This window comes from Echiichthys vipera (assembly GCF_963691815.1).
Source record: "Echiichthys vipera genome assembly, chromosome: 19".
Classification (NCBI taxonomy): domain Eukaryota; kingdom Metazoa; phylum Chordata; class Actinopteri; order Perciformes; family Trachinidae; genus Echiichthys; species Echiichthys vipera.
Window position 1 is genome coordinate 21,557,550 of NC_139844.1, and position 26,786 is coordinate 21,584,335.

The 26,786-nt window shown below is 42.1% G+C and overlaps 1 protein-coding gene across 1 annotated transcript in view; it reads left to right on the forward strand.

The window, feature by feature from the left end:
• The window catches only part of LOC310962270 (MAM domain-containing glycosylphosphatidylinositol anchor protein 2), a gene marked incomplete at its 3' end in the record, with an annotated part of 180,361 nt that extends 159,364 nt beyond the window's left edge, over window positions 1-20,997 (forward strand). Inside the window, exons 13-18 of the mRNA XM_083934673.1 lie at window positions 5,306-5,326; window positions 7,246-7,401; window positions 11,742-11,903; window positions 18,902-19,032; window positions 19,594-19,690; window positions 20,909-20,997. Of these exons, the coding sequence (XP_083790799.1) occupies window positions 5,306-5,326; window positions 7,246-7,401; window positions 11,742-11,903; window positions 18,902-19,032; window positions 19,594-19,690; window positions 20,909-20,997 (656 nt within the window). The remainder of the gene's footprint in view (window positions 1-5,305; window positions 5,327-7,245; window positions 7,402-11,741; window positions 11,904-18,901; window positions 19,033-19,593; window positions 19,691-20,908) is intronic.
• Between the last annotated feature and the right edge of the window lie 5,789 nt (window positions 20,998-26,786).

The window sequence follows — 26,786 nt, forward strand, 5'->3', positions numbered from 1 at the left end:
TGCAGGTCTGAGCAAAATCCACTCTGTTCACACAACGTGTCCCGTAAGACGTCCTGACTGACTGGTGAAATACAGTCCAGCATCACCTCCATTGTCGCTTACTTTTCACTCTTCACGGGGGAAACGGACGTGTGCAGATATCCTGCACAAGGTGTAAACATTCCACAGTATCCAGATTTCATTTGGGGTAACACTGTCAGTATTTAAAATAAACTCTCACTAGAAGGACAAAGGCTTGTCTCAGCTTTTGTCTCTATGCTCAAATATGCAAAAATAGAAAATGCAGCACTCTGCACATTTACAGACTGGCACTCGACCGTGTAAAACATGTAGGCATACTGTATGTTCATTGTTTTGTGTGCTGAAAAAATAGAAATCTTGAATCAGACACATAAACAGAATAATAAAATGACAAAGTACTGTGCATTTAAAATCAGTTATTACAAGTCTGTGATGGCTTTCTTTAGCGCTGTTGCTTCACAGCAAGACGGTTAATTCATCTTTAGCCCCAGTTCTCTTCTTTTCCTGTGTTTGCTTTGATTTCCTCCAACAAAACAAAAAGACCTACGGGTTAGGAGTCAAATAACCCTCAGGTGTCAATCTATTTGTCTTCTGGTGCTTCTCCATCTGTGTGTTTGAACATTTGCTTTGCAGTGGCGATGACTGTCTCACCGCCCCTCACTAGAGAAGGTAGTCTCTCGCTCCCCATGACCCTGAAAATGAAATGTGTGTTTAAAGAAACAAACAGCAAACCAAAGAAATACGGTAGCCAGTTTGTTAGCTGTAAGGATAAACATCGCTGTCCTAGTTTTAACATAAGGCCTCTAAAATCTAAGTATGAGTGAGTTTGCTCGTCATTGCCCAATAGGCCGAGTGATCATTCTGATGCACATAAAGCCGATGGTAGCAGCTTTTCTGTGCGTTGGCAAGAAAACACAAAAGCAGTTATAATGTCCCCAGCTGTAGGATGAAGGATGGCTGTGTCACGAAGCTCCAAAGATGCACTTTTAAATTTTGCTGCAGTGACAAACTCAGCATCTGTTTGGTGTTCCTCATAACACTCCCCTCTCTCTCTCTCTCTCCCTCTCTCTCTTTCTCTGGTTTCCTCCAACGTGCCGGATTTAATGTTTAAGACAGTAAAACACTGGTGCTAGTCCTTAATTATCCATTGGGATGCAGCTCGTAGTGACATTCACATGCCTGCCCTTAAGTCAAAACTCACCAAATCTTACATTAAATACAGTCTTTTGCCTCTGTCGTCTGCCATAGCTGACGTGTCGGGGTGCTATTATTATGCCAGAGGCAGTTCACTGTAATCACTGTCTGAGCTTTTGTTAAGTCATGATAAGTTGTCAAAAAAAGTAGATTTTTAAAAAGTATATATTTTATCATTTTTCTATTCTTTTTTTTTTTTTTTTACATACTCTGTCCTCAAACTTGCAGCATAGGGTTTCTGGGGGTGGATAGTATTGCCTTAAGCAGGTGTTATTGCAGGGTGCTTTTGAGGGTAGTTTATTCTATCATAACTAGATGATAAAATACTCTGGCTTGTTTGTATATCTTTAAAACAATCACTATCATCTTGGGTGTTGCTCAGCCCAATAATGGAGATAGCGAAAGGGTCCTAGAAAGCTTTATCCAAGCACTGTACATCCAGTAAGCCAGACAGCATTTGTGTTAAAGGTTCCATATTGTAAAAAGTGAGATTTCCATGTCTTTTTTATTAGGTCAAGGTGCTACATGACTACTGTCAAAGTATCAAAACACTCAGAAATGCACACAGCTTGTATTCAGAAACTGTGCCTTTAAACGAGTCGCCAAGACTTCCGAACAGTTGTGATGTCACAACTATACTATAAATAGGTAGAAGTCCTGGGCTCTGGCTCACAAGCCATTCGCTGAGCTCTGCTGCACAGCACTTCCTGTGTGAACAGCACAATTAAATAACATGGGGACTGAAAAAGAAGCAGCAGCACTTTGCTGCCATTTGCAGAACAGCAGTGGCCGGTGGGAACCCTGCTGTAAAGTTAAATGTAATGTTTCTAACAGAGGGTGAATACAGGTATATTCAGACACCTCTCTTTTAGTTTCTCTTAGTTGTATGTGTGCATTAGCATCTTTTTTTCCTTTTGCATATTTTACCCAGGGTTTTTCTCTATATTTCTCTTATGTCAAGTCAATTAAGGATTTACTCGCTTGCATCAATGTGTCACACGCACACTGATGCAAGAGCAGGATAACAAATATATATATATATATATATGTATATGGGCTGGCTGTCTTTTGGTGTGGCCATGGGCCCTGTGTGTTACAGGACTGGTGTAGAACAGTTACAGGGAGCATCAGTTTGACTGAAGGACACAGCAGTGTGATGTCACTGGTGCCTTAGAGACATGAGGGGAAGATTGCTGAATTACATTTGCCCACGCTTTTATTATTCCAACTGATGCTTGGAGCTGGGAAGCCGTCACAGGGCTTTCTCAGAACGTCATGGCACCCACCCAGAGCCCCTAAACATGATGGATGGGAATCTTGCAAAGCGTGAATTATACGAGGTCAGTGAAGAAAAAAAAACAGAATAAGCTGGGCTATTGTCGTCTATGAGGACACTTGGCTCCAGCCATGCAATTGTCTGCTGCTTTGTAATACGGCCGCAGGCCAGTGGAGAGGGAATCCAGCCAAGATGAAGTCAGTGTTTGTATCTGGAACGGCCTCTATGGACCGCTGTCCTTTGGGGGTCAATGAGCTCACTTTGTGTTTCAATCAAAATTACACAATTTGGACGGAAGGCAGTCATGCATCAAGCAACAGTTTGCTTCGTCCTCTGAGCTGGAAACCAGACATGCACCTAATAGTGGGGTTAAGGACATGGCCTTTAGTTACAGAAGTTCTCAAAGAGCTGCATTGAAAACTCACTTCACTTCACACCATGATCACTGGTTTATCTTGAGAACTATCAAAATGACATTTCATCTTCAACCATTATTGGAGGCTTCTGTAGCTGGAAGGGAAAGCAGAGTGCTGCAGCATTAAGAGAGAAATAGGGTATATTTTTTAAAGTCTTTGCAGCGTGCTTGAGGGCTTTTTACCAACACAGGGCATTTTGAGGAGAGTGTTTGAGGTCCTTTCGTGTTTTCAGGAGCTACAGAAGTATTTGAAGACAGGGCTGTAAAATTTCTGAGAAGAACGCTTCATTTCAAATGGGTCTATAGTCGATCCCAAGCTAAATGTATTGTATTCCTTGTTTGTTTTCCCATATCCAATACAGTCATCTAAATTGAAAGTTAAATTATCTGTCTGTGCGTGTGCATGTGCATGTGCGTGTGCGTGTGCGTGTGTGTGTGTGCACGCGCGTAGCAGTAGTAAAGTAGCCTCTGGGTCTGCTCTCTGTGCTCAGCTTGATGTCATCAGTGGGGGTACAGACATTCAAACACATTCACCTGGACTAAGGCACCATGAGTAAACCCTGGGATGCTGCAGGTTTAAAAAAACTGACAAGGAAACATGTTTTCATAACCACGGTCTTGGAAGAAAGGAGGCTACATGGAGTTTGGATGGGGGGGTTGAAAGAATAGAATTTCATCCCAAAAAAAACCATCCGTTTCACAGGCCTGAGGCTGTAAGTTGTCATTTAAAACATTTTTCTCTGCAACACACTGGATGATTTCCTCCCTCACTGCAGAGACTTTCATTGCAGCAAGTGCCACTCTGTGCAGCCCAGTGTAGACTCAATAGGAAGCTTTCAGTGTCAGGATTCAGGTATTTTCACAATCAACACAAAGGATTATTAAAGCTTCTAGACGATGCTGGTGCACAGGCTGTTCTTTACACACTCACAGCGAGGCTTCAGCTGCAGCGTTGCAGCTCACTGAATGTTTGATATGATTTGATTGGAAATGCAATAGTTTGTTCTCTCTCTCTCTATCTCTTTTTCTCTCTTTCTGTATGCCTTTGTGCTCTTTTCTCCAAATTGCAAAGTGGACACACATTTCCATGAACTGCACAGCAATAAACAGAATTCACTACTCGAGTTTCTCCTTTTAAAAAAAAGAAACGATGCTACTATCCCCTGCAGTACTTCCCCACTCTTCAGTACATGTTTTCCTTTGTAGAAATGATTTGTTATTACTCACTTTAATTGGTTGGATTAAAATCAATTCCCCCCATGAACAGCAAGGTTTCATAAATCACGCAGCAACATGGTTTTGTGGTAAAGCTGATGTATTGCATCTATTCAGCCGGTCAGCAATCGATCATGAAAATGCCCATGAATCTTCTTGACAGCTTAAATGGTATTTACTCTGCAAAAAGAGAAGTGCCGACTAACTGGCTTGTTGCAACTCTGCGTGATACCCTTGACCTTTCTGTGTTTTCTGCGGCGGTAGCTTCTTAAATTATCAATGAGGAAACCATTGAACCGCAGCCTCGCACGTAGTTCAATGTACTCAAGTCATCAGTGTTTGATCCAAAAGTTTCCATCCTGGCGGTGTTGAAGACACAGAAAGAACTGAGGATGATACAGGAAAGTGATTAGCGGACGCACTTGTGATTATCGTTCATTGTTATGATTGATTGGCTTCTAAATGGAAGTATGAAATAGGCTTAGTGCTCAAAATGGAAGTCACCTTGAACAGGAACATCAGCAATGCCGGTAAATGGCAATAATGATAAGCAGTTGCGCAATAAGCTTATTAATGTGGTCAGGCTGGTCTTCCTAATCCCTCTGCCTTTCACATTCGATAAGAGGCCGAGAACGACGGCTGTCACCTTTTCCCCTTTAAATCCAAGACATCTCTCTTTCTGCCTGCTCAATAATAATTGCACAAGTGTGCTGGTGGATTGCATCCAGTTAAACAATGTGACTTTTTATTTGTATGCTGAGCAAGCAAAAGAGTTTGACGAATAAGGACCTCCTAATATGCTTCAAGTGTTTTAATATCACAGGACGATATTTCCAGCCTTCCCATGGGCCCCTTTCATTTAGTTTTTATGACAGTAAAGCACCGAGCAAAGTGTGCAAGCTCTAAGTTTTATACACGTAGACTTTTATTAGCTCCGTGCCTGAATAGTAGACGACAGCAGGGCAAAAGGTTAATAGCAACAGCTACTGTGTGCATGCTAGTGTTGTGTTCTGTGTAACCTGCGCTAGAACACATTATCAACCACTCGTTTTTGAAATGTGACACTGCGATTGCTTGTACAGCTGTTTGCACCTCTGTTCGCGTTCCCTTTTAAGAACTGTGTCACGTACTGACGGCTCAGATATTCTGTACTTACGACTGTCCCTGGCCTTTCTCTTTCACAGCTCCCATCAACCCTCACCTGAGTAAGTAATGTGCACCTCACTCACCATGTCTCGTCAGAGAGCGAGCTCCTTCTGTCGTAACACAGTCTGTGAGAACAGTGGGGAGACTCAAAGTAACTGCACGTCCCGTAGAGATCTGACTAACAACATGTCACACTGCACTGGAAGATCCTTCTAAGTGTTCTTAAGTAGTACCAAATGAAGTGTGATAAATAAGACTTCCTTTAGGAACTCTGAGTTTATCTGCATCAGGCTATTTGACATGTTGAGAGCTGTAAATCTCTGCAGGACTCCGTGCAATTTGAAGTGTGTTTGCGTGAGATGTGTGCTTTTCTGTGTGTATGTGTGCCTGTGTGTGTGTTTGCATGAGATGTGTGTGTGTTTGTGTGTGAGAGAGAGTACATTTGCACGCTCTGTGCTTCTGTGAGCATTACTTATGCATGCATCTGTGCCATATGTTTATATTCTTTAATGTTAAGTCCCATTTATGACACTTCTCATTGTTGAAACTTTACAAATTCACATTATTCACGCCTTGAAAATCCACACTTAATCATTGTTCGCTGTGCTGCAGTGTGCTGCTGTGTATTGTGGTTTATTTATTTATATAGATACATATTTTTTTGGTGGATGTTCACACAAACATTGCCGGCATAATAACAAACATCCTAATCACCAACATCATTATACAAATCCCTGAAGGAAAATATTTTACCTGCACACCTCCTCTTCCTCCCTCCTCCGTGTGCCGCTCCTCTAAATCCTCCTATCTCTCACGGGCGCAGAGGGCAAAAACATTTAGTTTAGCTCACAGTGGATGGGGGTGTTAGTGTCTAGAGCCCAGAGCTAGACCTCCATTTAAATCTGCATGCCTATGAGGAGAAGTGTCAAGAGTGCCCGCAACCCGGCCCCTTCCATGGTTCTCCAGCGCTGCCACTTTTCTCTCTCCTGCTCTCACTTTCTATCTCTTTCTTTGCCTTGCAGCATCACTGCCCTTCTTCCTTCCCTCGGTTCATCCACCCACACTCTACCTCAGTCTGTTTTTTACCTCCATTACCTGAGTAAAAGCTGCAGATTCTGCTCCTCTCAAGGTCACCACTCCAAACTGCTCCCAGCTACGTTTTAATAAATCAATGAATATTTATCAGAACACATGCCTGCATCCTGAATCCAAATATTCCTTTTTACTATCTCTTTGAGGACACTGCTCAGCAGCACCATGTCCTCTGGTTAGGTGTTTTGCTTTGTTTGCTACATGGATTAAATGGAGGTTTTGACATTGTGGATCCTGCTGCTGCCCCATCGTTAAACTGAGCGAGCTAGTTCCCCACGCCTGTGATTTCTATCTGCTCATTACTATATTCACTGTTAGACATTCCCCTACGTGTGACCCATCGTATCCTTGCGCTAGATAATTACTTTTTCTTTTTTCTTGAAGGGTGACGAAACTTCATTTTATTCCCTTTCTGCACACTCCACTAGTTTAAAACTTTGCAATGAGAGCGGCTCTGAGAGCGAAGGAGGAGAAGGGAGAGAGAGGAGCACCCAATATCTCTGTCTGCACACCCACTCCAGAGAAGGAGGAGAGTGATAGAGAAGGAGAGGCAGCGTCAATAAATACATAAATAAATAGTTCTACTAGTGAGACACTCAAAATATCCAAGGACACATTTTTTTTCCCGGTCTTAAAAAAAGAATTCAACAGATGTATTTTTCATACATGTTATTTATTACTTCTACAATGTCAAACACCTAGAAATCAATTTTATATATATATATATATAATTCAAAATTATGATTAAGTGTTTCCCATGACATTTGCATTTAGTTTAACATTATTGACTGAGGCAGTGTGTGTAATTAAAGGGCTCTCTGTGTAGGAGTCATTCTTCTATAATGAATTTAATGTAAAAGCCTGGGTCTGCTCTGTCGCTCACCAGGAGAGTTCCACTGCAGCTTTGAGGAGGAGCCAATCTGCATGTTCACCCAGGACAAGAATGATGACTTTGATTGGACGAGGCACAGCGCTGCCACCCGAGATACCAAGTATACACCCAACACGGGGCCCAGCGGTGACCGCAGTGGTTCCAAGCAGGGTAAGTTTTAAAAACTGGACCTTGACATAAGTCTAAACCGTTAGCTTAACCCGGCCCTTAAGCAGTGGTTGTCCAATCATAGCTTAGCTGTAGTAAATGCAGTACTTGGTATCTAAAGAGTTTGGTGGATGACTTTCAAAAACCAAGAACACAGAACAGGAGCAATAGTGTAAGAAGAGATTTAACAGGTTTTAATCTGCTCTAATGTTAAATGTCAGCAGGTTGAGGTGCAATGTAAATACTATGAAAATATCAAAACGCTCAATTCACAAAGAAATGCACACAGCCCAAATTCAGAAACAGTGTTTTTAAACGAGCCACAATTGTGAAGTCATTAACATACCATTTACAGTATAGGTAGTAGATAGAAGTTTGACGTTTCAGTCGGACTGTTTGATGCCCAGTCCAAATGAATCGGACATTTGTGTTATCACATAGAGCCCAGCCGAGTAATGTTCAGATCATTTACGATTTGCAGTGCCTGTGTGAATGGGGCTTTATTTGGTAAAAATACTACAAGATGGCAGAGGGTGGTCTCGCAGACGAGTAGGACATGTGGAGAGGTCTGATATGGGTCTTCCACATTGTCTTCCTTTATGAAAAAATTGAAGGAACCTATGAATAAGCATAGAATGTCTCCTACTGAAATGTGCACTAAAGGCCTCACGTTTCCACTCCGCACTGTAAACTTCAGAGATTAAAGGTGAGCACAGAGAAACTTTCCCCATCAGCAGATGTAAAAACAAACTCTGAACATGCAGTATTCTGCATAATGAAGCACACCCAAAAAAAAACTCAAAACTCATCCAGTCAATATAAGTTGTCAAATCAGAAAATAATCAGTTAAAAATAGGTCCATCATCTACTTCAAGAGTAAGCTGATTTAGGTCAGTCTTCTACTGACGTCAAAGCTGTCATGATGACCATCAACAGCTTCAGAGAGAGAGAGAGAGAGAGAGAGAGAGAGAGAGAGAGAGAGAGAGAGAGAGAGAGAGAGAGAGAGAGAGAGAGAGAGAGAGAGAGAGAGAGAGAGAGAGAGAGAGAGAGAGAGAGAGAGAGAGAGAGAGAGAGAGAGAGAGAGAGAGAGAGAGAGAGAGAGAGAGAGAGAGAGAGAGAGAGAGAGAGAGAGAGAGAGAGAGAGAGAGAGAGAGGTTTATTCAGATACCATGTATAATTCAATTACACTCACCACTCAATTAGCAATTTGGGCACATTTGCAACTAATCTGTCACAGCGTGAATGATCGATATCAGCAACAGACGGAGTCTCTGTCTCTCTGTTCTGTGTTTTTTTTTTACATGGCCGACACAGTGAGTAAGTATCTGGCAGGGAGTGGCAGTTAGGTTTTCACTGACAACACACAGAAGATGGATAACAAATGATGAGACGATGCTAAAGTGAACTATCCTTCATGGCTCGATGATAATGAACCTTTGCCTTTTCATGTAATCATCTATGTAGCCATCATGTGCACGTTCAAGACCCTTTACAGTTAGCATTAATCAACTACCTACCTAGCACTGATAAGGCCCTCTAGCAACAGGTGTTAGAAAATAGAAAGCCTGACAGGCATGACAACATGGGCTCAGTGAAGGGTCAGTTAATCGAGTCGAAGGGTGAGTGAACAGTAAGTGATGGCAGATTGTGTGATTGCCCTTTCCCTAATATACCTAACTAAATTGCTAATGGTAGTGTGAATGTGTGTGTCTGTGTTAGATCTGAGCAGCGTTTCCCTGCTTTTGCATGACACACTGAGAAATGCTTCAGCTCCCCATGACAATGAACACACCAGCCAGTTTACAGTGTACAATCATTGTTAATGGTAATGACCACTGTAAACACCCAAATCAAGCTACATAAAACATACAGTCATCTGTTATTCAGCTCTGATATAGTTGTGTATAAAGCTCATGCAACCGATTAAGACACAGACATAAAAAGATTAGCTTCTTATTGCTAAACTGGTGTAGGGATGTAGAAGATTAATTGAAAGTGGTTTGGAGCGAGCAAAGCTTGTCTGTTGTCCTGCTGTGCACGCTCGTTACAAACCTCTTTTCAAAATGTTTTTCTGCCACAGATGCAACCGTCGTGTCCACCGTATAGAATGCACTTGCGCATGCTGAGCGAAGTTTACATGTTCTTGTTGCAGTTTGGGAGTAGCTCAGTGCGTGCCGTGATTAGCCGCTCTGGTGTGCAGGTTTTTTGTGACCACCGAGGCAGACGGGCCACCGTGCTCCGGCCGTGGTCTGTGCTCTGGTGGCACAGTGGCACAGTACTCCAGTGGTACAATAATGTTATATAAAGTCAAGCCCTGCCTGTTGATAAAAAAAAGCACATTAGATGCAAATCAACAACAGCCTAGACACTGACTCACCAGTGAGCCAAGTTACTCAATTGTATTTCTCAGCTGGGGATTTATCTGCTATATAGCTGAACAATCATATTTCAAACTTAGGGGAAAAATAACACAGTTGTTGTAAGCGATTACTTTTGCCAGCTGTCAGTGTGGTTCTGAAAACACTGCACCTGCTCATTGGATTGGAAAAATGTTGGTTGAACACACACATTTAAACCAACAACAGCCTGTTAATGCTTATGTAAGCCATGCATGAATAAATGACTCCCTACAGTGCACAAGCAAACAGTGTCATTGTCATGTTATTGCTAGATTACGTGGCAAGATGTAACATTTGCAACATTCCAGCGTGAATGTGTTGTTTTAACAGTGTCATTTTTCACTTTTTTTGACATGTCGAAATAAGTTCGAAAGGTTCAAGTGCTCCCAACTGCATACGAGATGATTTCAGCTGTACTCAGTGTGTCATCGGTTGCTCGATGCAGCACAATGATCTCTTATGTTCAAGATAATCTTGTAACTGAGTCTCTGTTGCTGTTTCCATGGGTACCTAAGCCAGACACAACTGCATAGAAGTTAGTATTCAGTATGCATGTTACATGTGCAGGTATTCAATATTCAAGAATTTAATAAGTAAAGAATTACAATAATTGGATTTTCAGGACTCTGTCAGAGGATTTTAGGTGAATCAGCTGATGGAAGGTGTCTCTGGTGGAATATAAGTACCTATTATGGGGCTGTGGCTCCAGCAGCAGCTGAAGCAGTAAATAATGTATTGGCTTTAATCACGTAATGGTTTCAAAATGTCCAGCATTTCATTACCAGCCCCATTCCTCTTTGCCCATAATTAACTGATATGAGATTAGACCAAGGGAGATATTCCATTTGATTTTGGCTGGAGGGGCGTTGAGCTGCTCACCGGCTACCTTCTCTGTGCCTGTGGCAGGGCAGAGATTGGCTTCAGATCATGTGGCTCAGACACAATCAGAGGGCTGTTTGACTCGTTGCAGTCACTGCTGCTGTCCCCGACTGTCAGACCGAGGGAGTGTAAATGTAACTCCATTGTAAATGCCTCGATTTGCCCCCGGTTATTACTATTAGTAAAAGGACAACTGTCCTTTGTAGGAAGCACGGCCTCTTATCTCTGATATGGAAGGTTTAATTCCCATCATGCTATCACAGACAAGCTGAAAAAGCAACTGAGCATGACCAAGAATGCCTCACTTTTTCAAAGTGTTTACTGTGACAAATAATTTGCTGGTGTATCAGGAGGCATTCAGGATGTGGTTGTGGGAGTTTGAACACTGCCTGACAAAAGCGCTCACATTTTTCAAAGTGTTCATCCAACGTTTGTGCGGAGTCCCAGCGAGGCACAGTTACTTTATCCTGAGGACATCCTTAAGGCTTATTCAGATAACACATTCCATATACTGTACTACATGAAAGAAATACATAAATATGTCCTATAGATAATCCTATAGATAATAATAACTGAGCAACTGGAATGCAACAACAGGCCAAGAAACATGAGTAGTCTGATGCGTTTTAAACAAACCCCCATGATGGACAGAAAGATTCGGAAGAGAAAGCAAAGTCACCCAAACGTTCATGTCTTTCAGATTATAAAGCAGGTTGAAGTGCTATATAAATACTGTGATAATGTCAAAACACTCAATCCACAGGGAGAAGCACACAGTCCCTATTCAGTGTTTCAGACAGAAGGTGAATACAGGTATATTCAGACGGACCGTGTGAGAAAAAGAATGTGTTTTTTGAACATTAAGGCATGCAGACATGTTCTAGTAGAAAACTAAAATACCTGAAAATGAACATGGTATGGGACCTTTCAATTTTTTAAGAAGTGCATTGCAGTTTTTTATATTTTTAGATTTTGTATATTAATATGTCTGTGTCTACTAGTAAATCTTACGATAGTACACTTATGTCTTATGTGTGTTTTTATGTGTCTTATGTGTGTTTCAAGGTTTCTACATGTACATTGAGACATCAAGACCTCGGAAGGAAGGGGACCAGGCGCGGCTTGTAAGCCCGTTTTTCAACGTAGCACCTAAAAACCCGTACGGTATCACCAACCCGCCTGCCTACTGCTTCGGCTTTTTCTACCACATGTATGGAAAACACATAGGTAAGCAACATTCCTCAAGTTTTTTCTTGTCTCAGGCATCTGTGTTGCTCTTGGGTTTAATCTGCCATTGTTGAAAAGATCATCTTAATGTGTATCATTCATTGCTCAGTGGTTCATGGAAACTGAGGAATTAATGGATAATTACACCCATTCTTTAAGTAATCTTCAGTGTTCTGTGCTATTGGCTGCTTAAGCAGCAAAAGCAACTTAAAGTGGGACTTAAATTGTTTTGGAAATTCACTGCAAAATGATGGAGACGCGCTCTCATCTATGTGGAGCTAAACAGTCAATGAGGAAACAGCACAACAAATTTTATTTACCAAAAAAAGGTGCATAATGAAGCATGTGTGGGACATCACGCTGGCTTTGAAACCCAAATTGAGTGATGAGATTATTGAAATGTCTGTTGTGTTTCACAGTGGGTTTTTTACCTTTTCCTGTCAAAAAATCGTTTGTGTGACAGGAACACTCAACGAGGGGCTGAAAAAATGGAGAACGGCGGCACTTTTTTCTTGTAAGCAACAGAATCTCAGTCATTTCCACAGAGGTTGTCCCCATGGCGGGTGCGGCGAGGAGTTTTGTGCTTTCATGCTAAAATTTTCTAAGTGCAGCTGTCAGATGTTTCACCCAAAAGATATCTCATTTTTGCAACGAACCCTTTCAAAGGTGTGTACACAAATCCTGGGCATTAGCTCTTACATGCCTCTCTGAATGTAGATAACAACCTTGTATGGCCCATTTGAAGATGGCAGAGCGACTGAAGGAGCCATCTGTGACTTACGGCCCCACTCCTAGGCTTCCTTCACCGGGGACACAATCAGTCGGCTGCAAGCACTCCTGTTCTGAGTGCGAGGGGTTTGTGTGTTTGTGCGGGGAGGGTGTGAAAGATTGGATCTCGAGCACAAACACAGCAGGCTTATACTTCGCTGAAGGCCTCTGTTGGTGTTTGCTCTGCCCCAGCTTCACCCTGTATCATTAGCTACTGCACGGGTTCATAAGGCAGGTAAGGGGTACTGCGGGTTGGGGTTGTGGGGTCATCTCGGTATCATGGGGCTGGATGCTCTTAAGGGCGTGAGAGCAATTTGTTAGATGGCAAGCTATTGCTGTGCACTCAAATCACTTTATTTACAATAGGAGCAAAAAAGATTCTATATTTCATTAAAGTGATTATAATGAGGTTTCTCAGATTCGTCTGGCCCATCACGTGTCCCCTATTTCCATCACAATGATTGGACCTACAGATGAGTCGTATAGGGATTCTGAAATCATTCACATCTATTTAATATGTTTCTTGTTAAAAATACGTTTTCATAAATATTTCAGCATTCCAGATGACCCAAAGGTTTAGGAAGTCTGGTCTATTTCGGCATTGAGGCTTCGATCTCCAAATAATAAAGGACCTGATTTAGGCCACTTGAGTGCCTCTCAGACAAAACAGCTCCTACACTGGCTGATGATGGTTCCTGCTGGTGCATTTGGAACCTTTTCCAGGCCGGGTCACTGCTGCACCATTGTGTGACACTGAATCATATTTTGGACTGGTTATTACTTGTTGTTAGCCCAAACTCATCAGTTGTCTCCCATTTGTATCTACCACGGGCGCTCCTCTGTTTGCACACATAGCTGTCTCGTGTTATTGACCATCACCTTTGACATTTGTGCATTACAGTTTTTTGGCAGAGGTATAAATATATACGGCGAACCATTCTCAGTGGTCTGTTTACGTGTAAAAACAGGTCTGAGCCTAGATTATAATCACAGCAGCCTTGAAACACAGTTTGTGTGGCATTTGAGGCTGACACGCACAGTTACAGGCATACATCGCTGTCCGCCTCGCATGCATGTAAGTGCATGTTGGCAATCCCAACACACTTTACACCTTTAAGTATTATTTATTAAGGGTTCAAAACGTCAGCTAACCTGCTCCATCAAGACTGTGTTGGTGTGGTTTGATCAGATTGGGTTGACAGTGACCACAATACAACCCCATCAAGTGTCGTCGTCTCCAACTGCGACCCGTCCGCTACAAACCAAAAGAAAGCCCAGACAAAACAAAAGATACAAAGGATCTCTTGTGACATAACCAAAGTTGATGCGACTTTGTCAAATTATTAGTGTTCATGTAGGCCCTTGTGGCTCTTTGTGAGAATCTGACAGTGACATCTGACAAAAAGAGAGTTCAGCATAAAAATATCAACTAGAAACACTACCCTGAAAATTTTTTTTTTTAGTCGACAAAACACAAAAGAATAAAATAAGACGGTGAAGCTAGAAAGAAAGAGGGAAGCAGTGATGGTGAATGAACTGGGGGGAAAGGGAGCTGTAGTTCCGTGCTCATTAAACTTGATGTTCAATAAACTGTGAAATCACTACAGGCTGGCGACCGCACTCGCCTCTCTTCTGATAAGATGTTTACAGCGAACATTTGGCTGCGTTTACCTCAGTATTCTAGTGAGACACTGGTGGCACCGGCGCCATCTCCACCCTCCACCTGCTCCGCTCTGAGCTTCTGCTGGACCTGCTGCTCCGACTCTAACCCGCTCAACTTTATCCACTTTTCTTCTCTCTCTCTCTCTCTCTCTCTCTCTCTCTCTCTCTCTCTCTCTCTCTCTTTCTCTATTTTCAGTGCGCTGCCTTATATTTCTTTCATGAGCTATAATGGCTTTTTTGAATCTTATGTCAATCCAACTATTTTATCTCCCTTTAAAAAGTTTGTGAAATGACTCTTATTTGCATTAATAACATAAATAGCCTCACAGATTGTTCTATTGAGTAAAAAGGCATTTTTTTCACAGTTGGGGGTAAACTGTAGCCTCAATAAGGGTGTTGTTATTTTATTATTGAGCCTTTTTATGCAGCATCACATTTATTTTTCAACAAATTGAACCACTGACCCCCACACAGTGAGCTCCCCTGTTTGTCCAGTATAATCCAAAAAATGTCACTGAATACTTTTAGCAGATTATTATGAGTAATGAAAAATATTGTTTTTTCAGCAAAATGTGATTTTTCACAGCTCCCTTTTATCGGCAACTCAAAAACAACAGGGTTTTTGTAAATATTTTGGGTAAACTGGGGCGTTTGAGGGTTGACATCAGGACTCCATATGGTCTGAAATTCAGCCAGGCTACTTTTCAGCTTTCCTCAGTGGAAAGGCCGAGTGGAAGTGTCCAGGTGGGGGGGCCGGACCAAACATCTGGAGAGGTGGAGGCAAGGGGGGGTGGAGAGGGTATAAGGATGGAGGTGTCGGAGGGCGACTCAGCAGGGAGATGAGAGCTCCTCCGGCTCCCTGCCGAGGTTGAGTAGGCCGTGACATTTCCAATTTGCTCAAATTGATCGCCAGCCAGACCCTCTCTACCCTGCCCTCCCCGTCTGTAGTGAAGCCCATGCCCAGACTGTGGCGTGTTATGATGAATGGGCTAAATGTCAAGGACTTGAAACCCAGATCAGATCCTCCATGGCTACGCTCCATTTAGTATTCTGCCTCTCGGGCCGTGAGAGAAATCCACCCCAGAGCTCAGGAATGTTGGTTTGTGATATTTTCTACCCAGAGAATGAATGCTTCTGACAAATAGTCCAAATAATGTAATTTTATGTATGTTTGTTCTCTTGAACTGTTGTTTGGCTTTTCTTTTTTTTTCATATTTAGATCTGTGAGTCACAAAGCCATTAGACATGGCACAGCCCCCTCTTGAAATGCTGGGAGTTTGATGCTCTTTGGGACTGTGCTGTGGAGGTGACTCACAGTCAAGTTGTGGCACGGCAGCGCTGAAGGCCCAAATCAGTCGATAAGGACTTTCGCCCCCACACTGATGAGAACAGTGGCACAGGCTCAAAGAAACTCCTCCACAGTTAGCTAGGGGGCGATACCTGAGACAAGGTCACACTTAATTACTGAAGCGCACATCAAAGTTTGCCTTTGGAGCCCGTGTCGCATTTGTTTATAGGATTAAGTCTCCAGCAAAGCACACCAAGCAAGTCTGTTTTAAGTCTGACCTTCTGAGAAGCAATGGAGTCATCCTTTCATTAGCAAGGAGGGTGGTACTACACCTCAACCCCCCCACTCTCTCTAGTCCTCACTACATAATTGAAGATTCCCAGGAGCTATTTCTCAGTTTTCACCAGACTCGCATCTCCCTCCTCTCAGATCTTTTTAAATTTCACAAGTGTCTGCCACATGTATTCCTTGGGAGAAAAAAAGAAAAAGGTATCCCAAAGAATATACAGCGTATGCCTTTGCTCAGGATGTGATGACACTGACATTACCACCTACATCGTGATGAGTTCAAAGAGAATGTAAGCCAGCCAGCTCAGCAAGAATCCTCCTACATCCTAAACACTTCAACGGGAGATGAAACCGCAGGTCATGTTCTGCACAAGAACTCATTTCTCACTGGAGATTGTGCTGTCGTTGGGGAAAGGCGAGCTGTACACCGCGCTGATGAGGGAGTATGAACACGGACATACAGTGTAGCGTTTCCTCGCAGAGATGCACAGAGATGTACAGTAATGAGGCACCTCGCTGTGGAAAAGATGTTTCAAAAGCAGGGTTGCTGATATAGACGGTGTTGTTTTTGCTCACAAGTTGTGTCAAAGACAAGGTGCTGCTTTCCATACTTGTGAAATTCACTTGACTTCAGACCAGTGGTCCTGCTGAGATTGCGCTATGGTGTCAATGCCAACCTGATTTGGCTCCTGGGATGCTGCTTTGCTAGCCCACTACTGAAGGATACTGCTCTGTCTCTCTCTCTCTCTCTCTCTCGAACACAATGTGTTATTTTTGGAGAGGAGGGTAAAGTGGTTGCACTCGGTGTCATCATCTGTTTTATATCAAAGCCCAAGGCAAGACAAGAGGTCTCATTGAGGGATTCTTCAAATCAGACCTGCTATATAGTCTTTTCTGTCTCCATAAGAGGGACTACTTCTGTGTTAGGGTAAGGGTTATAAACTAATTCAGCTCAAATGGATCTGTCAAATTGCATTTTCAAATGCAGAGGTGGTTTGGTCAGAGAGATCCGGGTGTTTCTCCCGTGCGGCAGCTTGAGTCGACAAAGGAAAAAGGAAGGTAGACTGAGCAAAAAAAAAATTGAGTTTGAAACTAATGATGAATTTGGAAAGGTTGTCTGCAGGGAACTTACGTATTTACACTTGCCAAAAATTCTCATCACACATTGCCCATTAGTGATAATTAATTTGGATTAATACAGGCGGGAGAATAATTTATCATCGCTTGCAGAATCACGACTTAATAAATGTATCAATTCATGCGACCTGAGTTTAACCTTTGCTACTGCTTGGCTCTGCTTCGAATGCAGAGGAATACATACATTCAAAATGCAGGAGACAGGTGTGAATGTTAAGCTCGAAAGTCTACACCCAATTTCACTTGGCGATTTTATACTGGAATTCACAATGGAGTCCTCCGGTCTGGTTGTGTGGTATCTCAAATAAAGGAGTAGAATTACTGCGGAAAAGGACAAATACATTTCAATTTTTTTGGTTTTACAGTACTTTGAAATACTTTAGACCAGGTGTCTCATACTAATCCAGTAAAAGGCCACTGTGGCTGCAAGTTTTCATTCCAACCAAGCAACAACACACCTGATCCAACAAATCCAACTGTGTGAAGGCGATTCAGTTGGTTGAATAAGTCTAGTCGGGTGTGTTCTTGCTTGGTTGGAATAAAAACCTGCAGCCCTTTACTGGATCACTTTGAGACACCTGCTTTAGATGTAGTATCCCTTAAAGATCCAATATTTTCAAATTGAGATTTCGTCTATGACTTTATTTGTTATAAAGCAGGTTAAGGTGCTATATAAATACAGTGAAACTGTTGACGACCTCAATCCACAGAGAAATGCACTCAAGAAATGCCAGTTTTTAGAAACTGTGTCTTTAAACGAGCCGTCAGGACCTCTGTGCTGTTGTCACAACTATACTAAAGGTAAAAAGTGCTGTTACAGTCATTCCCTAGCTGCAGTGATGATGCAGAGTAAAGAGTTCAAATACATAAGACCTGGAAATACTGACAAACCAGAGCAGACTGGGCTTTTTTCGGTAGGGGGTCTTAAAGAGACAGGGGCTAAAACAGACATTTCAGACAGAAGGTGAATATTCAGACAGACGGTGTCAGAAAAAATGTGTTTTTTGAGCATTTAAGCATCTAAACATATTCTAAAAGAAACCCAAAGGATATAAAATAGTCTCTATAAACTTCTTTGATATGATTCTTCCCAGTTTTGACAGAGATCTGTTTTAAAGATTTGTAGGATCCATATTTTTTTACAGCAGTGCTGTCAACACTGCGAGGTCTGGCTCAACGCAGTTTTGATCTTTACTACAATCTATTTCATACAGTTTCTGGTTAAAATGATTAGGTCAGTGGTCCGACACACAGCTTGTCTGAACCAAGAGATTTTGTATTTTCAAGATATAGGGCTGGTGAAATGTATTTTTTTCCTTCTAGGTGGTTTTTAGTTTTAGTTTTTGAGTATTAAAATCTTAATATCATAAGTCATTCTGTTATTCGTCATACACCAGATGGATTGGTGAGGAGAGTTCATATTTATATTACCATATTTATTCTCTGCAAATACACATAAACCTTGATATGAGTTAAATAAACTTTCCGTCTGTTTCATTATGGTTACACACAGAATTCATGCAGTGCTGAAAGGTGGTGGCAGCAAACTGACCTACTTTAGTTACATACATCAGTGTATATCACATAAAAGGGAGGAACGAGGACAAATGCAGGGCAGACAAACAAAAATAGCTTATAATGAGTACATGGTACTCGTGTAAAGTTACTGAAATACTATTCAGCTTTGAGCCAATTTGTATTCTTTTCACACGGCCCGGTCGCAAAATGATATTATGTGTGTTTCCTGTTCCTGACGGGAAAATGTTGCGAGATGTTAAAACATTTATTGGAATCATGTTTGTGTTTTGATGCATGCGCTGACATGTATGTGTTACCGTCTCTCTCCCTCACACAGGAGCACTTAACGCCCTCCTGAAACAGAAGGGGCAAACTGCCTCCGAGGGTCCTGTGTGGTCGCTTAACGGTAATCAAGGTGACAGGTGGAAGCAGGCGAAAGTAAGCATCCATCCGACAGCATCCTTTCAGGTGAGACCCAAAAATGTAATCAATCCAATACGCAGCAGCCTCCCCCTTGTTGCCCCCTATTTTCTTCTCTTACTGTGTTTGCATGTTGAAGTATTATTTTCCTGGGGGTGGCATATTGATGTGACACTTAACAAGCTGTGGTATTAAGGAGAGAAGTGGACAATGTTTGCCATAGAGAAAGCAATATCACTCACGCTTTGCCATTCAGGATGCCTCGTCTTTTTGCGAGTAGCGACTATAGGACAGCAATATTCCCCATCCTTTTTACGACCGCACCAGTGGAAAGTAATTATAGTTTCAGCTGCACTTCTGTATCTTCCTTTGTTCCCACTCTCACTTCTAACTGCTCCAACACCACAAGTGTTCTGAATTTTAAATTGTGTGACATATAAAACTAGAACTAACACTTGCCACCTGCTGTTATTTTTCATAAGGCACAGTTTGGCTAAATTACACTGTGTACTTTAAGATTTTATCTTACAGCAGTGCAAGTTTTCTTGTTTTTGTGGTCTATCGAGGTCGAACGTACAACAGGACAAAAACATGTTTTTCTCTCCGTAGGTGGTACTCGAAGGTATCCGGGGACCAGGCATTGAGGGAGACATCGCCATCGATGATGTCACGTTGGAGGAAGGGGAGTGTCGAGACCCACCGCCCAGTGAGTAGCACCCCTTCATTGGCTCTTATCTGAGCTCCTCCAGGTTCCTGCTCTGCTTCTTTGGACGAGGTTGAGATTTACGAGAAGGGATTTCATCTCAGACAGTTGCCAGCGGTGAACCACCATCTCATTGGAAGAACCCGGTTGCCATAGCAACAGTCTTGTAATCACATGAATGATAGCCACGCCGGCTGAGTGGAGCACTGTAATTGTGCTGCAGGAACAAACAGAAGGTAAAAACAGGGAAGAGGACACAGAAAATGGCCTGCGGTTGACAAGATGATACTGTCAGTAGGCAGATGCTTTCATTCATGGTATCATGGCATGTATCATCATACCATCAATGGAAAAAAATAACCAGGCATCAGGTCTGTAAGATGTATTCTTTTTATTACTGCAAGATTATTATTCAAGTTATATTTCAGCCGGATCCATTTTGGTGCAAAGCGACAACATTAATTCATTCTGAGTTGTATAAGTGGTCGCCAAGGCTGAGGACAGAGTACTGCAAAGAGTTATGCATTTCAATCTCACAGGATGAATCTTACATGAGTCTATGTGACGTCAAAGGGAGTAGATCACAACGATCTCATGAGGGCTGATTTGACTGAGTGACTTCTGACTGATGGAGGCTCAGAGTTAGTTAGTTTGTCTGTTTGTTGTGCCCAAAAATAATAATTTGACATTTTGGGGAATAAGTTCATTCTTAATGACAGTAAGTAGTGATTTTGTGGTCCCCTCACCTCCTCGTGAACAGCATTTCTATATTTATGTTGTCATAGAGTGCTTTGTGCTCGACGACGCATGAGCTCATTAGATGCAATCTTGCATGATGAAGTTTTGCACGTACGGTGGCTCTGAGTTGTCAAACAAATCTCACAGGTGCAAATAAAAAAAGTCAGAAAATCAATCCCTCAAATACTTGAATGATGGACAAAAGAGCCGGTTTTGTAAACGTGACTGACACAACGTGGTGTAATAGTTGCCGTGTGACAATTTCAGGCGAAAAATAGAATCAAATATATCAATCTTCTCGACTATTTCTCGGCAAGAAAGTGAATGGGAATGGCGAACTATTCCTCCAAACACACTTGGCTAGTTACATGTCCATGTGTTCTCTTTCTTGTGTCTGGTGGTGGTGTCTGTGTTTCATTCTTTGGGGTATATAAAATCAATTCCTACTTCTACTTTCTGTTTCTTTTCCTTCTTGCGCTGTAGATCTCAGCTCCACGACTTCGTCCACATCCTCCCATATATGGCTGCTATGCATCACCTTGGTGTTGACCCTCCTGGAAGGTCAGAGGTGACCCTTCTCTCCGTCATCTCAGAGGTGAATATTCAGACCCGGCGTCTGTGAACTATACCCTCGGCATCCAGTCACCAAAGATTCATGCATCCTGAAAGCAGCAGGGGTCCCCTGACGGACCACGGAGGGGCTGAAATTAAAAGACAGAGAGAAAAAATTGTGACAAAAAAGTAATAAAGAAGATGCGCTAATTTTTTAAAGAGACCTCTTTTACAGAAAAACACTCAACCTCGGTGCAGGACTCTGGACATCTTTACGAGCACAAAGACAGGTGGCGATGAATAAGCCTGGACTTTGGCGAAAGACTTCCCGAGCGTCGAGGGAGGACAGTTTGTAAAGCACAAGAACAATTTTATGAAGTTATGAAAATATCTTTGGGAGGCAGCGAAATATAGATACTGCTGACTTTTTGAAGAGGAAATACCATTTCCCTGATTACAAACACATGGAATCAGACCTTTCTCTGTGTATCTTTATCTCCATTTTCTTGCATCAGGTGCCAATCACCAACACTCGTTTTTCATTCTAGCCCAGTCTCACGTCTCACCTTGGCATTTCTTTATCTGCTTGGTGCTGTACTGTAGAAAAACAAGGACTCTGGCAACATTTAGTTCTGTCTGCGTACCCCCCCTCCCCCCCACCCCACCCCTGTAGCTGCCTATGTATCTATTAACACTGTGCTCACGAGTCCAAGTGGCCAACCGACGGTCTGGCGGCAGAACAATGAATGCAGAAGAATCATCTGAGGTGTAGGGAGAGGTGGAAAGAGAGGAGGGATGTTGAGAGGAGGATGAGTGGAGGGAGAGGAGGAACGGGCAGAGAGTAGAGAAAGGTCCGATTAGGGAGGCCTGACTCGAATATTCAGTTGGCGGTCCGCCTGTGGAACAGAAGCCACTTTACTTTCTGCCATGAAACAAAGTGCCTTCAGATTACAAACCGAATCGTGAGCCTGGGTGTTAATCAACATCGAACACATCTCTGTTCATGTTTCCTCTGATGGGCTATTTTCTACATGTTTCTTTTGCCCCACAAGTGCTGATGGGAAGGCATGCGTGTTCAGAGGGAGGATGGGGTTGTGCTCCAATTGGATTAACTCCTTATGGGACAGTTGCCTGTGTGTTCTAGTGTGTGTGTGTACGTATGTGTATGTATGTATGTATGTGTGTGTGTGTGTGTGTGTGTGTGTGTGTGTGTGTGTGTGTGTCTGTGTCTGTGTGTCTGTGTGTCTGTGTGTCTGTCTGTGTGTGCATGCGCCTAAGCCTTTGCCTATGCCTACGCGTAGTTCAGTGTGAGGGCAGCTGACAAGGCGGTGTTGGCAGATCACGTTTGGAAACGTTTTGGATAAAAACAGCAGCAACGGTGAAAGTGAGGCTCTGGATCTTTTTCTTTTTTTTTGCAGAAAAACAAGATCACACAGAAGGATAAAGACACTTTGTCGAATGAATACCCCACTCTCTCTTCCCATAATTCTCCTTCCCTGCGGGCGAACATTTTTTAACAAAAGAACAACTGCTGAATAAAACATCGCGTTGTACAAGGAGGAGAGTCGGAACTTTGGGAATGCAGGCTCTTCATTAGGGTGATACGCCTCGCCCCTATCCTCCACCATTTATATGGAACAATATGAGAATAAAAGATAATAATGACCATAATAATAGTCATGATATTTTATTACTCTAGCGGGAATGTTTCTCTGCTTTTACACAAACTGTGAAGATTGACTGCGGAAGATCTACCTGAGACCATAACCTTAACCAGCGGGGTTTTTAAAAAAATGTATTGTAAAAAAGAGAAAATAAGAAAATGAAAAATTCCGTCCATTGTTGGTTATGACAAATGTTTTGAGGACTTGTGTCTTGTTTCTTATTTTTTCTGTTGAAGATGACTTAACTTCCTTTTCTCTTCTTGTTGTCTCCCTTTGCATCGCTTGAGTATCAAAGCTGATGGAAGCATAAGAAGTTAAACCAATTTGGTAACTGTATAACTTGTAAATGTTAAAGAAGCTCTATTCAAAGGTTTATGATAAATGTTTTATGTTGGAGTACAGGAAGCACAACATACAGTTTAAGGTCTCAACAAATAAAATCCATTTTATATTTCTCCGCACATTCATGACCTACAGTACTCCACAGGCTCTCCAACACAAGTCCACATTAAACAGCGAACCCGTCATTTTTTACCCGTAACATTCATATTTATAGTGCAACCAGAACACTAAAGGACACAGAGGGGAACCCAGTGAAGAGTATAAAGGAAGTCTATGTGAACGCAGACTGGGTTCAGTTTGGTGTTGTGGTTGTTCAGCATATGTAGCGTCTTCTGTGGAAGCCTGGGTCGGTGCGAGTGGGTCGTGTACGTGTGCGAGCATAAAGCTGTGTACTATAGATGTGATGAGAAACTGATACATGTAAAGAAGATCAATATGCTAACAAAACAGAGCAGAATGATGAGCATATCAGGGCATCCTTAAAATATCATTATGGTCCATATGATGTTAGAAACATGATCACAGCTGTTATCTGCTATTTCTTTTGTTTTTCTTGAATTTCTGTTTTTATTTCCATAAAGCCCAAATCACGATGAATGTAAAAGGAGTTCTGGGGAGAGTTCTTTTCTTTCAGTCTTACTAGATGTAATGTTTTACTAAAACGTGTGGGTTTTTATGTGTGCTATTGATGAGAACTTTCCGACTTTCATAGGTTGTTTTGGACACGTCGGGAACATGAAGTTCGTCTGATTTTGACACAGACTTTGACCCAATTTCCAAAAATACAAGCTCAGATAAAAATTCCCATTAGCTAGTTGCTATATCCTCCTGTGGTATAGGAAGTCAAAAAAGTGCCAAAGTGCCCTGTGCAGTCGTCACTGTTACTAATATGGATAGGAGTCCCTTGAGATATTTTGGCAACTGTTCCTGTTTGTTCCTCCTGGTCAGCCCTCATGTTATAGTAACTACACCTCTAAGTACGTGAATGATTAAAAATTACAGCTGGATTTAAATGAGAGAACGCCTTTGGTATCACTTTGGTGTTGAGGTCAAAAGTTTAAAGTTTTGACATTTGGGGAAATTAGCTTATTTGCTTTCTTGCTGAAAGCGAGTTAGTTTAGTTTCACATACTGAAAACAGGGAAATTTAGCCGAGCTCTGTGTGAAGGTAGGAAAATCCACCTATGAGCGCCTAATAACCTCACAAAATAGCACCGTGTCTTTTGCTTGTTTCATTTGTACAAAACCTGAAGCATTAAACAAAATGTTGTGTTGCAATGGGCTGTGAGCTTGCCAGGCAACTAGGAGAGACTTCACTGGTACATAACATCCCATAAACCCCATATGTGTCATCTTTAAGTTTTTTTTTTGTACGGTTCAAACAAACAAATTGTTCATTAGCAAACTTAAGGCTTTGGACAGTCAGGACAGCCGTTTCCCCAGTTTTTAAGTGTGGTACTTGTACCACTGGTAGGACTCAAGCTCTATGGTGGTACACAAAGGAATGTCCGAAATAAAAATAGGAAACATTAATTACTAAACTAATATAATACTACGAAAATACAGTGAAATGTTAATTTCCTGTCATATTTTTTTGTCTATCAGCCTGCTACGAAGTCGTGCTCCAGATCTGAACTGTGATGGAAGATGGTAGGCAGAGGTAAAATGATCGGTTTGAAACCCTGACATGTCAGATCTGATGATAACCCTTCATACAGTGTGGCTGTGGCTGAAGACAGTCAACAATCAATAATCCTCTGATTAGGAATAAACCTTCCAGCCTGCCAACTCTGTGCTTTGATGATAGAAATAAAACGAGTTAGCCCGCTACAACAGTCACAGTTATTTGCAACAGTTTGTGTTCCACCTCGTCCCGCCTTACTGGGACTGGCTAGCACTAACCCTAACATGACCTCTTTGCCCGAACTTTAACTCGTGTCCTGCCTCGACACATAGTTTTTAGTCGTCATAACGAGTTCCAGCCAATCACAGAGCACTACGACGTGGCTAGGCTAAACACTACTGGGGAAGGAAAATAAAACCCTCAACGGTACACCACCCTGCTTTGTTGGTTTTAACGGGGAGTGTCTGTTTTACTCTCATTCTACGGTCCTTTATCTTCCTTACAGTTGATGTCGTTCACGTACACTGCAACAGGAAATACACTGGGACACGTTGAGACTTTATGTTTACAGCAGTGAAATGGTCTATTTGTATGGTAATAGCAGTCTTCTCATCCAGCAAATAAGCAAATAAGTGTACTTCCCCAAAACGTCTTTTGTGGTATGTATTATTAAACTCTGGGTACATTCATACATATCTGCTAAACTTTCATCTGTGTGAAGGAAGCACTGTCTATGTTTCCCCGAAAGATGGCTAAAATGGGACAGCGAAAGGAGTCAGCGTTTGTTTCCATGGTATTACAGCTCTCATCATACCCTTTATTCCCATTTCTGTGCAGTTCTCACACCCCATGTCAGCCTCTGCCCTTTGTATGTACAAGAGAAGTGTCTCCGGCGAGGAGCTTACACACTCGGCTCTGCTATATTTATTGATAAAAGTCCTCTAAGCTACTTCAAAGTACAATTGAAGGGGATTAACAGGTTTTTTGAATATGTAAACAGTGTTGTGTACCAACTTTACTTGGATGATTAGAGGCTTCTGTCGCTGTGGAAGGTGTGAAGTGTTCATAAAGTAATGAGGGGGGGATGAGTTCGCGGTACAGTATTTGTGGCTTCTGATTAGTTTGCTTGTCCATGTGTTTCATCACGGTGTGTGTGCTGTTTTTCCCACCAGCACACACACACAGTTTTAACACAGCAGCCTCTTAGGTTTGACACTCATGCGGGAGTTTGCTGTTGCGGTGATAGTGCCATGGATTTAAATAGAGGGTTACAAAAATGAAACGACAGTACCTTTTAATCTTTTCTTCTCGGTACAGTAGGCCGCTCTGGGAAATCTATTTAGTTCAGTACCTGAGAGCACTTTCCTATAACATAAAATGTAAAGGTCACTATTTATTTAAGACAGCTAGAATTAAAATGTATGCACTATAGGTACTGCAATCTAAGACAACTGTCCGGTACTACATTCTCAAATACTACACATACAAATAGTTAGTGCGTGCCAAGCACTGAAGTCACTTCACGATCACTGGCTCTTCCACCAGCTTACCAGCATCCAATCATATTCACGCAGGTGTATTGTAAATTCAGCCAATGCAGCCTGACTCCTCTCAGTATTACACTGCTGGTATTTGATTCTAATGTTGTTTACCACAGCTCCCTTCATCACCCAAACCAATATGTCCTATATTTGGTTGTTTTAGTATTTTTAAAGCATGTGTTTATTAAGAGGGGGTTTATTCTCCCAGCAGCGTTCGTGTTGTTGCTCAGATTCTTTCAAAGCTCCTTCAAACAGCAGAGCATTTTCCACCTAATCTAACTGTGTAACCATTTGCTGCAAAACGTCAATTCCTCGGCATAAGTGAGGAAGTTAAAACGATTAGAAAGTAAAGAGTGAAAATGCACCATAGGATCCGGTCGACACAAAGAAAAGCTTAAGTACTAAAGCTTACAGTTTAAACAAAATCTAAGCTTTATAAATGAGGTGCTTGGGTCAGTTGTAGTGCATCGTATTACATCGTAGTGGTCACAGTATACAGTAGAAATTGCCTTTTCCTTTGTAACACTGCTGAAACCAAATGACAGGTCAATCGTTATTGCATGGGAAAAGGCAACAGCCATTTGGGAGGTGGGAGGAGGGAGGCACTCTGCAGTACAGTTTGCAGGGACGGTGTTTTCC